This window comes from Gigantopelta aegis, chromosome 14 (genome assembly GCF_016097555.1).
Source record: "Gigantopelta aegis isolate Gae_Host chromosome 14, Gae_host_genome, whole genome shotgun sequence".
Taxonomy (NCBI): domain Eukaryota; kingdom Metazoa; phylum Mollusca; class Gastropoda; order Neomphalida; family Peltospiridae; genus Gigantopelta; species Gigantopelta aegis.
In genome coordinates, this window is record NC_054712.1 from 12,858,866 (window position 1) to 12,872,315 (window position 13,450).

At 40.0% G+C, this 13,450-nt stretch overlaps 1 protein-coding gene across 1 annotated transcript; it reads left to right on the forward strand.

Annotated features, from left to right (window-relative positions):
- The first annotated feature begins 3,074 nt into the window (after positions 1-3,074).
- Positions 3,075-13,208, forward strand: LOC121387958. Its single transcript, XM_041519141.1, has 4 exons — positions 3,075-3,182; positions 8,452-8,575; positions 10,717-10,960; positions 13,156-13,208. The coding sequence occupies exons 1-3, from the start codon at positions 3,151-3,153 to the stop codon at positions 10,945-10,947; spliced, it is 387 nt and encodes a 128-aa protein (XP_041375075.1). The 5' UTR covers positions 3,075-3,150; the 3' UTR covers positions 10,948-10,960; positions 13,156-13,208.
- The last annotated feature ends 242 nt before the right edge of the window (positions 13,209-13,450 follow it).

Below are 13,450 nucleotides of genomic sequence, written 5' to 3' on the forward strand. Positions count from 1 at the left end.
TCATGGGTTGGTATAGTGGTGCGGACGGGTCCGACTCCGGAGGATACGAAATGGTATCACAATAAAACAAAGTAAAGTCTAAAAAAGAGTAGTAGGGGCCGACCCCGCTTCCTATTTCTTCTTAGAGTGGGGCGGTCAATCTTCCAGTGCTGCTAGGACAGGCTCGGACATATAGAGACTAAACGCGAACAACTGTGACGTTCTGCAGAATGGCCGTCATAAGAGTCACGACCCCCCCCCCCCCCCCCCCCCCCCCCAAGTCAACATAGTCAGACGAAGAATGACGTGGAGGCAAGGAATCTCGCTAAAAAAGAATCCAACCTGGTGGTGCAGACTGTCGAAACGAGAAGCGTTCCAGCGTTCAATCAGTTCCAATGGCCGCATACATCCCAGAAGAAAACTTCACTTCGCTGACAAAAACAACGAAGTGAAGGATCCCCATGTCGAGCCGCGAAAGCACGTGCAGTGTGCACAAGCGAAACAAACACGTCTTACCGCGTCGAGATCCAGACTGGAAATGCCAATAAATGCATTGTGTTGATCTATTCAACACTGGGTGTTTCAGGACACTTCCAATTTTGGAGGGGTGCGCACATCCTACACCCTCGACGGCAGTTCTAACGATTAAATCAACGCCAAAAACTGAATTGAACTGAACTAAAATAATCCCACGGACATTTCTTGTACAGTCTTATTAATATGAATGGGGGCCATGGCCATCCTCAGTCACACATATCCATACACACGCAAATAAATGAGGGTGGCCCCTCAATATAAAACTCGCTACGTCAATGCCTACGCATCCCAACTCCCACTTCAACGGTCCTAATAAACAATCAAATAATCAAACAATCGTGAATCAAACACCTCTATTGATATAATATATATTATCCACTCGATACTTGTAGAAAACATTGCAACAGAATATTACAGTAGTTAGCTGTCGTCGTATTAACTTCATGCACACATATTTTACATTTATACTCATTTAACATAAATATGACTATTAAATGACAAACAGCGATTCTGTTCGCACATTTCTGAAGTTAAACAACAGTCAGAATAAAGTACGTAGAACAGCGTTGACATCAAGAAGCATATTAATACAACGTCAACGCATTGTTGACGTCATGTTAAAGGACTGTTGACGCTTTTATCATCATCATGGTAACGTATCCGGCTATTTTCGTAATTTAACGGGAAATGTTGAAATGCCGTTGCAATGCACCCCCCAGCAACCCCCTTTTGATCGGCGCCTGATGGGGAATAAAGTTAGCGCATGACAGCGTACAGTAATAATCCATTTAAAAAAACAAAAACAAAAACTACAACACAACATTATATATATATATATATATATATATATATATTGGGATTTTTTAAGGAGGGGTGTTGATATAATTCAAGGTATAATAGTTACACGTCACAAGAAACAATGAACATTTTAGATATTAGGCAACCTTGAGACTGTCGCTTTAAGTGAATGAATATTAAAGGGACATACCCTAGTTTCAACCCGTGAAAATTAACACTAAATTTAGTTAATCTACAAACCTGTAACACATTTGGATAAAGTTACAACTGAGTGAAACATGAGTGTGACTTTGAAATGGTGAAATACCCTTTAAAAATAGACTAAAACTCGATTCCATAAATGTTACTTCTCAGACGCACGTGCGTTTTTAAAAATATGAGAAATGCATTTTGTGATATTAAAAACACCAGGATGACCAAAAACACTTCAATGTACGGAGATTGATAATCTAAACAATAAAATCTAAGTAAAGTATGATTTAAGTTATAAAAAACGGTTATAATAGTAAAAACTATGCGTTAGTGTTTAGAAACTAGGGTATGTCCCTTTAAAGTTGCATCCACGAGGTTTATAATTATGTATTATTTAACCATTTAGAATGGACCATCAACATTAATTTTCTTACTGTCCACAGCATTTGGCTGCACTCGTTATAGATCACCCTCATAAAAAAATGTGTTCTCCACTATAAAACCTTTAAGCGGGCTTCTATTTCATAGTTTTCGTCTACATCGGCAAGTGTCTACGATTTGCTATACAAAAAAGAAGAAGGGGAAAAAAAAGAAGAAAAGATTTAGCATAATTTTAATGGAATTCTAACACAATCTCTAATGGGGGGGGGGGGGGTTGTCACCAACTCGCGAGGGAGCACAAACCATAAGGACAAAATCGTGCATTTTCGTCCTGAAGTGAGGGGGCACGTTTCTCCCCTCTCCACAGTTCCTACGGGCCCGCAAACCACAGCTGTAGTCTTCAGTAGGCCTACAGTTTTTTCATTAGTTTGGTTACTTAATGTTTGCCACGAGCGTAGGAAGGTGCCAAAAAGTGTGTCTCTCTGTGTGTGTGTGGGGGGGGGGGGGGGGGGGGGGGGGACACACACACGCGCTCTCGCATACACACACATACTATAGTTTGACATCCAATAGCCGATTTATTGTTCATGCTGGGGTTCGTTAAATATCTATTCTATTCTATTCTATTCATTAGTTTGGCATTTAGAGAAAATTAAGCTTATTTCCCTTCCCATGTCACGCTATTCTTTGACAGGCCTACGACATTTAATTGAAATAACACAAGTTTGTTAAAAACTTTAGTTGTGTTTATAGACCTGCTTTGTATTAGGAAATGACGGTATAAGATGGGGGTGATGGGATTAGAGCTTAAACACTGTGTAAATCATAATCCCCTTCCGCCTGCACCCCACTGTCCCTATCTAAAGTCCTTACCACAGGGAACGCATTTTTGTTTCATACTATGGAATTTACTACAAGTTATTTATTTCTGAGCCGACTGATTTCTAAATTTCTCACAAAAATAGTGTTTGTTTTTTATAATTTCCAAAACAATTTCACTTTTCTTCTTACGTCAAACCAAACTGAAATGATTTAAAACCAACCCCCCAACACCCCCCCCCCCCCCCACAAAACAAAAAACCCTAACCAACAAATTTTTGTACGAGAGTGGGACGGACTATGAGCAAGTTAAACAAAAGGAAATCAATATTAAGATAAGATGTGACGTCAGAAAACATCTGAAATATAAGATTTCATGACGTCATACCAGGTACATAATGCAAAAGTTTAGTTTAACAAATATAGTATGCCAATGTTAATCAAATGGACAAAAAGCGGAACGCATCGACAAAAAGGCAAGTTCATTAATTATTAGCAGTGTAGCAGTGCAAACAACGGTTTCAGTTGTACACGTACTTCACGGAATGACAAACCGAGCATATTAAATGTTTTATGTTTGTTTTATTGAACGACATCATTAGAGCATATTGATTTATTATCATCGGCTATTGAATGTCAAACATTTGGTTATTTTCACGTACGGTCTTAGAGAGGAAGCCCGTTACATTTCTCCATTAGTAGCAAGGGATCTTTTACATGCACCATTCCACAGACAGGACATCACATATAGCGGTATGGGTTTTGGCGCGGATAAGCTACGATCTCGCGTAGTATAGGAATAACGATGTTGTTCTTGTTATTATTGATGAGACATAACCTATTGTCCGAACCAAATTGTTAACAACTACAAAAAATTACTCTCCTACCTTTAACTGCCGTTAGATTTCCTCCAAAGTTTGTCCAGACACAAATCGCAAAAAAAACCACTACAAATATACAGATGCCACACGCGAGACTGCAACGATGTCGCCGATATTGTCTTTGCTGAGATTGCATAGGGAAAAATACATGGAATTTTTCTGCCGTCTGCCATGTTGCTTGTTTATGGAATACTCTTCAAGAGGGGTGAAAGCCTCCAAATAATGTGACACAATTAATACAAAATCGATGATCTCTAGTGGTATCATTAAAATAATAATAATAATAAAAAAATAAAATAATAATGTGACGTCATCATGTTTGCTTTTATATCATAACATGTTATGACGTTGTTAGATTAAGTCCTATCCTTTCACCCCTCTTGAAGAATATTCCATAAAAAGTCAAAATGGCAGCTGATACAAAATTACATGCTTTTTTCCCTATGCGCTCTCAGCGAAGTCGATATAGGTAACATGGTTATCATCTGGTATGTGGAATCTGTGTCATTGTAATGGTTTTTTCAAGATTTGTGTCTGGACAAACTTTGGAGAAAATCTAACGGCAATTAAAGGTAGGAGAGTAATTTTTCGTAGTTGTTAACAATTTGGTTCGGACAATAATGTATATATATATATAAATATTATTAAAATATAAACATTAAATTCGATATATAGTGAGATTTTTAGTTTTACTTTGTTTACTTGTGCAGGACTATGCTGAAATATTCTAACCCTTTTGATGCGGTATAGGCTATATTTTGAAGCGGAACATCCAGATAAATTTTGAATGACCAATATTCAAGAAAAATAACCCAAAACAACTGGACACGATGTGTGGTGGTCCATAAATTCCATATTAATGATACATGTCAAATATAATACCATTAATATACATTGTAACCCTATCGTCACATGTAAACCCATATAGCCCAGTGCAAACATAGTCACTATTTGTAGCCTACATTCATAGGGTGGGGTAAGTTTGACAGTCCTTCGAGGTTTTTGTTTATTATTACTATACACATTTCATGTGAAATAGATATTATTTTAAGATGTAATATTCACTTGAATGCCGTTTAATCCTGACCCATTATAATCGTATGCTGTGCATGTAAAATAATGACGGGACTCATTCGGACGTCCATAGAAATCGATTGACGTAGGGGTGATCTAATGGCTTACACCGAGTACTATTCCGATAGAGGGCGCCCTTATGCAACCGAGTTCCGGAAGTGCCCGATGCTTTGGAGAAAGACAAAGGAGGCTAGGTAATCGTATTCAGCAAACACATTTTGAATTGTATTTATTTCACTAGTAGCAGACGACAATGTCTCGTGCAGCAGGTGAGTATCGGGATGTTTATGTATGTTAAAAAAGTGCCCTACGGAAAATAGTACTTTTTGTTACATGGTATTTTTAATTGTTTATACTAACCGCAGACTGGCAAATTGTAAACACTGCTTTATTTTATCAATAAAAAATAGTTCCGTCAACAAAAACTTCTGCATTTAACGTCATAGCTTTTCTTTGATAACGCACAACTTTTATTTAAAGATAGTGCGCTAAAATTCACACTGCGCCATAATATATACCGGTATTTTCCCTGCTACAGGGATCGATCCCCGTCGGTGGACCCATCCGGCTATTTCTCGTTCCAGCCAGTGCACCACGACTGGTATATCAAAGGACGTGGTATGTGCTATCCTGTCCGTGGGATGGTGCATATAAAAGATCCCTTGCTACTAATAGAAAAAGGTAGCTGGTTTCCTCTGTAAGACTATATATAAACATTACCAAATGTTTGACGTCCAACAGCCGATGATTGAAATAAGTCAATGTGCTCTAGTGGTGTCGTTAAACAAAACAAATTTTTTCCCTGTTAGTTATGACTACGGATGCGTGCCTTAACCACGGGGATCCCAAACAACGCCGAGGATGCCATGGTGGTTATATAAAGTTTGTTTTGTTTAACGACACCACTAGAGCACATTGATTAATTAATCATCGGCTACTGGTATGTCTGACACGTAGTCATTAAAGGAAACCCGCCACGGTGTCACCAGGATTTTATATTGGGGGGGGGGGGGGGGCAACCCACACTATGTACGTATGTATATGATTTTTATAAAATTTAATACGATAAAAAAAAGTTTAGACACGACGTCACTGTTATATCAGAGACAGTGGTATGTGCTGTTCTGCCCGTGAGAAGGTACCTAAAAGATCTCTTAATACTAATGGAAAAATGTAGCGGGTTTTCACGTGTCAGAATGACCAAATGGTTGACATCCACTAACCGATGATTAATAAATAAATAAATGTGCTCTAGTGGTTTAGTTAAACAAAACACACGTATAACTAATTCCAGGCTTAATATGACCTTCAGAATGCGACAGCCACCCAAGATGTTTCAGTTAGCCCTATAGACTTATTTTAATCATTGCTGTCGAACATCAACAAAAACATGTGTATGTATAGTAACTGTTGAGAACGCCATGCGTTATTTTTGATAACACATAGTTGTTTACACACGTACGTGTGTTAACAATTTCAAGACATACGACTGGCTGCTCGTGGGTGATTACCATGTCGCCAATGCCATACGTCCAATAAAAAAAACCCACGATGGAAATAGATTACACTGTGACGTATAGTTAACCTGGCAAACACGTACAAAGGGTTGTAAATATATTTTAGTCGATAAAGATGTTAACATTTGCTTAAAAGCTTGTTTTTTGAGGATATGTAAGAAATAGAATAATACATTCGTGTCCGTTAGATACCATTTATCTCACAAATCGTTGTTTAAAAACGTATCAAACTCGTTTTCACTCGTTAGATAAATTTTAAAACAACTCGTAAGATAAATGGTATCTAATGGCCACTCATGTATTACTCTCTATATACCACATTTTTGTAGAGGATATTTTAATTAAAGAGTAAACATATTTTGTTAAATTATACCTGTGTTTCGTATAGACAATACTTTATTTACACTCGGCCATTGTACAACGGCATAGGAGGAATATATATATACATACAGATTTTGTTATATGCACGTGATAAGATGGTTGACAATAAATACATTAATTACGATACTTACACACGTACACAAACACATACAATCACACATATCAATATATTATGTAATAATACAGATATTTAATACAGATATACGGGTATCCAAGTACTTATTATGGTACAGTACATAATGGTAATATTTTATAAAACATTTTTGATTTTGATGGTGTGTATAGCCAAGGACATTTAAATTAATTTATTATTATATTTATGAAACATTTCTTTAGGGTAGTAATTCGTTTATTCTCCATTAGTTCTCTAAATTTATAAGTACTTCGTCGCGTATTATACTATGGGTGTAGACCATTGAATTATGAACAAAAAGGCAAATGAAAAGATAATGAAAAGATAATGGAACTCGTATTGTCCACAGTTTTTCTGGTACAGTTTATGAATATAGCTTTCGAAAAATAGTTGTTCTTTGTATAATCGACAAGTGTTGCCTCTCGATGACTGAAATATGTTATTTTTCTATGTTTGTAAATACTGATCGCATTGTATTTGTTTAATTTGTTGTGAGAGACAATTTACTGATCTGAAAGATTGTCTTATTCAGATATCACCCATTCCCAAGTTATCCAGTGTGCTTATAACATCGGTAGTTATAGTTAGTTCCGTTAGTAAGGTGGTCATTTAACATAATATTGTATAAAAAGAGTAGACAATTTTGATTGTTTTCCTGATATCAGTCGCGCCCAGTAGCATACCATTCTTCTATACATAGTTAACTCGATTGGAATTCTCCCTAGCTCTCCATGACTGGTTAGTGTCTTAAGGTATTGGTATTATCCTGTGAATGTAAGAATGGCTAATGCCGCGAGGCTCGGCCGAGCGTTATTTTGCCATTCGACCTGAGCAGAATAATACCGCTATGTTAAGATAGTAACCGGTTATTTGTTCTATTCTGCAATCCTGCAATACGAAAAAAAAAAAAAGCAAAAAAAAAAAGCAAAACAAATTAAAAAAAAAAAAAGATGGAAACGTTTTATGTCATAACTTTACTGGGTTTTTTTTTTAAAGAGTTGCAGGTCAATATCTATACATCAAAACCAAATGAGTCTTATATAATAACAATTTATTTCTTATTTTAAAAATATGAATATTGGAAGCCGATACCGGGCTGCGAACCCTATACCTACCAGCCTTAAGTTCGATGGCTTAACCACGACACAACCGAGGCCGGTACCCGCTTTTTAACATGCTGCCTAAACTCAGTGGGGGGGGGGGGGGGGGGGGGGGGAGGATTTAGCTGTTGGCTGAGCGGTTGCTTGAGGTGCTTGCGTCGCAGGATCGAACCACCTCGGTAGATCAATTAAACTGAATTGTTTTTTCTCGTTACAACCAGTTCACCACAACTGGCCAAAGCCGTGGTGTGTGCTTTCCTTGCTGCATTAAGACAAATGTAACGGACTTCCTCTGATTACTACGTGTCCAGTTTGACATCCAATAGAAAGAAAGAAATGTTTTATTTATCGACGCACTCAACACATTTTATTTACGGTTATATGGCGTCAGATCTGTGGTTAAGGACCACACAGATATTGAGAGAGGAAACCCGCTGTCATGGGCTACTCTTTTCAAGGGATCTTTTATATGCACCACCCCACAGACAGGGTAGTACATACCACGACCTTTGATATACCAGTCGTGGTGCACTGGCTGGAACGAGAAATAACCCAATGGGCCCACCGATGGGGATCGGACATCCACTAGCCGGTGAGTAATGAATCAATGTGTTCTAGTTAAACAAAACAAACTTTCACTTTTAACTTTTTTATTACAGACTGAGGTGGAACCTCTTCAGAGTCCGTCATAGCAAAATCTTGGAGAAAGATGGCGGTGTACAGCGACAATCGTACACGCTGGGCGACCAAAAATATATTCTCCCACCTATAAAGAAACTCAGGGTTGGAAACCGTTATAAGATTCATATTTCAAGGGTGTTTTAGAAATGAGCGCACGGGCAGGTGGTGAAGGGGGCGGGGGTGGAGTGGTGAAAGGGGCGGGGGTGGAGTGGTGAAAGGGGCGGGGGTGGAGTGGTGAAGGGTTGAGGGTGGAATGGTAAAGGGGGCGTGGGTGAAGTGGTGAAGGGGGCGTGGGTGAAGTGGTGAAAGGGCGGCGGTGGAGTGGTGAATGGGGCGTGGGTAAAGTGTTGAATGGGGCGGGGGTGGAGTGGTGAGGGGGGGGGGTGGAGTGGTGAAGTGGCGAGGGCGGAGTGGTGAAGAGGCGAGGATCGAGTAGTGAAGGGGCGGGATCGAGTAGTGAAGGGGCGTGGGTGGCGGTTGGTGAGTGTGGGGGGGCGTGGGTGAAGTGGTGAAGGGGGCGGTGGGTGAAGTGGTGAAGGGACGGGGGTGGATTGGTGAAGGGGGCGTGGGTGAAGTCATGAAGGGGTGGGGTGGAGTGGTGAAGGGGGAGTGGGTGAAGTGGTGAAGGGGCGGGGTGGAGTGGTGAAGGGTGCGGGGGTGGAGTGGTGAAGGGGCGGTGGGTGAAGTGGTGAAGGGACGGGGGTGGAGTGGTGAAGGGGGCATGGGTGAAGTAATGAAGGGGTGGGGTGGAGTGGTGAAGGGGAAGTGGTGAAGGGGCAGGGGTGGAGTGGTGAATGGGCCGGGGTGGAGTGGTGCCGTTAAGGCCCTAAACATGCATGAGTTGGAATTATTAGCTTTATAAAATGAAACCATCCCCCAAACCAACAATCCTTCCTCAAAACCAATAAAAATAACCTCCACCAAACAATTCAAACTATGAACAATAAACACTCCACGATTCGTAAGCACTCCCCACCCCTTAAATGGAAGAAACATTAATATAAAAACAAACAAAAAGCATCACAAACAAACGAATCAATACCCGCCCCCCCGCCCCCCCCAAAAAAAAAAAAAAAAAAAAAAAAAAAACACACACAAAAAACCCAAACAACAACAAGGAACCAAAGAACAAGACAAAACAAACATTGTTAACTGACATTGAATTAGACTCGGAAGGTCTAGGACCTAAATGAGTAGCCCCCTTTGAATACGTTGGCGATTAACCAGTCTCACTTGCATCTCTCCGCTATTATTAATAACTGTATCATCTTCTGTTTCATAATATCTTCTCGACTGATGCTTTTTCCTAGTTAAAATGAAAAGGTGTATTCAGCAGCAGCAGCAACAACAACAACAACAACAACAGCAACAAAATGAGTTAAAGCTGGAATATGGAATATATTTTTTTTAAATCTTGAATAAAAATAAAAAGGGGTATTCAGCAACAACAACAACAACAACAAAATGAGTTAAAGCTGGAATATGGAATATATTTTTTTTAAATCTTGAATAAAAATAAAAAGGGGTATTCAGCAACAACAACAACAACAACAACAACTGTGAAACAACAACAACAAAATCAGTTAAATCTGGAATATGAAATACGTCTTTTTAAATCTTGAATACAAAATTTACATTGCATGAATTTAATCTTACGGTTACGCGCAAAATTCTTCGTTTTTTCAATACAGTTTCCAATCGAGGTATCATAAAATTACGGGTTGAGCCTCCCCAAATCGACCCTGACAGTAATTGCAACATGGCAATTGTTACTGGAGTTAAAGAGGATACGTGTTCGATGTCATGCTTCCACGGTAAAATACTTATGGGAAAAGAAAAACAACAAACAAACGATTCGCTATGAGGGGGTGGGGGGTGGTCGATACCCGAAACCTTTGCACACGCGCAGGGCCGGGGGGTGGTCGATACCCGAAACCTTTACACACGCGCAGGGCCGTAGCTAGCAGGGGAGTGGGGGTGAGGGTGGGGGGAAGCAAAAACAAATCCGGTAAGAATAAAATATCGATTTACTGGTTATTAATATTGATTTTTCAGCATGTAACCTCCCTGAAATGGCTGCAAAATGGTATTTCAGAGCCTCTAGATTTCAATATTTCCTTGTGTGTATTGCCCCCAGACCCCAGTGTCTTGCGTCTCCCATGCTCGTTCGTTCCTATAATTCATCTGCCCTCAAAAAAATCATAGTTACGGCCCTGACCACCTGTATTGAAATTAACTTCCAGCCCTCCAAGGACGGGAAATGGGGGTACCTGGACAAGTGGCCGGCGAACGCCAGCACCCAGATGGGGTCGTCTGCGACCTGCAGCCTGACGCCGACAAGAGGCTGGTCGTCACGAAGGACGACGAAACGACACGCTCGATATGACCACAAGACCCCGATTCCTCGAGAAACTCGAAGTTTATCTAAAGAACGAGTTACACAGGCTCGGTGTTACAGAAGTGAAACCCAGTGAAGTCAGGCTTAAGGTAACTAGCCCCCTCCTCCGAAAGAAAAAGAAAGAAAACATCCCCCAACCTCCTCCCCCCCCAAACCCCCCCCCACAAAAAACTCCCCTTAAAATAAAACAAAACAAAAAAAACCCCGAAACAAACAACCAAACAATCGACAACAGTACCCCGCCCCCCCCCCCCCCCCCGCCGAAACCAAGATAAACAAAGAAATCCAACAACCCCAAAAAACACCTACCCACCCAAACTTTCTTTCAAACAATAGATAAATACACTATGTATATAAATACATATGTATATAAATACACTATGTATATAAAACACTATGTATATAAATACTACAAGCCCTCGCCCTAATAGTTAATCATAGCTAGTTTGATATAATAACGGTCAGTATCTTTGACGCACAACATTTTGTGTCCCTAATTTTAGCAAACATGTTTCAAACACAATAGTCGACACATTCATACTGGTTCAAATTAAGTTGCAGGAAATTTACCTGCCAGATGAAACAGCAATGTTTATGATCACCAAGGGCCTGTCATTTCTTCAAATGTCATCCGTGACCTTATTTAATGCGACATTTAAAGCAAGGTTGCACCTGCACTTCGAACTTTGACCCTGAGGAAAAAGAAAGAAAGAAGTGTTTTATTTAACGACGCACTCAAACATTTTATTTACGGTTATATGGCGTGAGACATATTGTTAAGGACCACCAGATTTTGAGAGGAAACCCGCTGTCGCCACTACATGGGCTACTCTTCCGATTAGCAGCAAGGGATCTTTTATTTGCGCTTCCCCAATAGGATAGCAAAACCATGGCCTTTGTTGAACCAGTTATGGATCACTGGTCTGTGCAAGTAGACCTGTAGACCGATGACCTGCCACGACGCACCGAGGCCGGTCTTGACCCTGAGAGATGCTTTTGACCAGTACACTACTACCTACATACAGTCTGGTTTCCTTTGGGTGGTTTTTATACCCCGTCTTTGTTTCTAGGTCATTGTATTATGGCATGGGTTTTGCCCGTCCGCCTGTAAACGTTTCGTTTCCGTATTACAACTTGGATGGCGGGTGTGTTGCTTACCATAAGTAGGTCACTGCGACCTACGTTTGACCCGTATCAAGTACCTCACTGGTACTCTTTTTTATGTTTGTTTTTTGTTTGTATATATAGATGGAACCACTAATTTATAACTAACCCATTGGCCTTTGTTAGGTTTTAAGACTTATCTATAGGTTATTGCCTTTGCAGTTTTGAAAACTGGTATCTAACGATAATTGCAGTCAGTTGATTTTCACCGTTACATTTATAGGTCGTTACATGTTTTCTTTGTTACACTACTGACTGTAGAGCACTGTCCTCATTTGCCTATAGTCCACTCTTGTTTTTTTCAGCTATCTATAGTTCACTCTTGTTTTTCAATTGTCTATAGCCCACTCTTGTTTTTCAGCTGTCTATAGGTCAGTCTTGTTTTCAGCTGTCTATAGGCCACTCTTATTTTCAGCTGTCTATAGGTCAGTCTTGTTTTTCAGCTGTCGATAGGCCACTCTTGGTTTTCAGCTGTCTATAGGTCAGTCTTGTTTTTCAGCTGTCTATAGCCACTCTTGGTTTTCAGCTGTCTATAGGTCACTCTTGTTTTTTAGCTGTCTATAGGCCACTCTTGGTTTCAGGTTTAGGCACTCTTGGTTTTCAGCTGTCTATAGGCCACTCTTGGTTTTCACTGCTATAGGTCAGTCTTGTTTTTCAGCTGTCTATAGGCCCTCTTGGTTTTCAGCTGTCTATAGGTCACTCTTGGGTTTTAGCTGTCTAAGGCCACTCTTGGTTTTCAGCTGTCTATAGGTCACTCTTGGTTTTCAGCTGTCTATAGGCCACTCTTGGTTTTCAGCTGTCTATAGGCCACTCTTGGTTTCAGCTGTCTATAGGCCACTCTTGATTTTCACTGTCTATGGTCACTCTTGGTTTTCAGCTGTCTATAGGCCACTTTTGGTTTTCAGCTGTCTATAGGTCACTCTTGGTTTTCAGCTGGCAGTGGTTCTAGGTCATTGAATTTTTAAGCATTTAATTTAACTTAATTTTTCTTCTTCTTCTTCTTTTTTTTCTTCTTCTTCTTCTTATTTTAGATGATTCGATTTCAATTCATTTTATACGTTTGGTGTCAATTACAGGCCACGTGTCATGTTTCCTTTAATATTAACCTATTAATTTACAGGTTTATCGGCAGGTCTTTGACGCGTTCATTAAAAACTTTACATCATACAGTTCCTTCTGTCTGCCATAAAACCGAATACATATGAGTTGCACAGACGAGTCAGAAGATACGAAGACTTGACCCATTACAGGTATCCCGACTCAGCTAACTTATAGACTATAGCTACAGCGACCCATATAGCCTACAGCTTACAGCTACAGCGACCCATATAGCCTACAAACAGCTACAACTACCCATATAGCCTACAGTTACAGCTACAATGACCCAATCCTACAGATTACAGCTACAATGACCC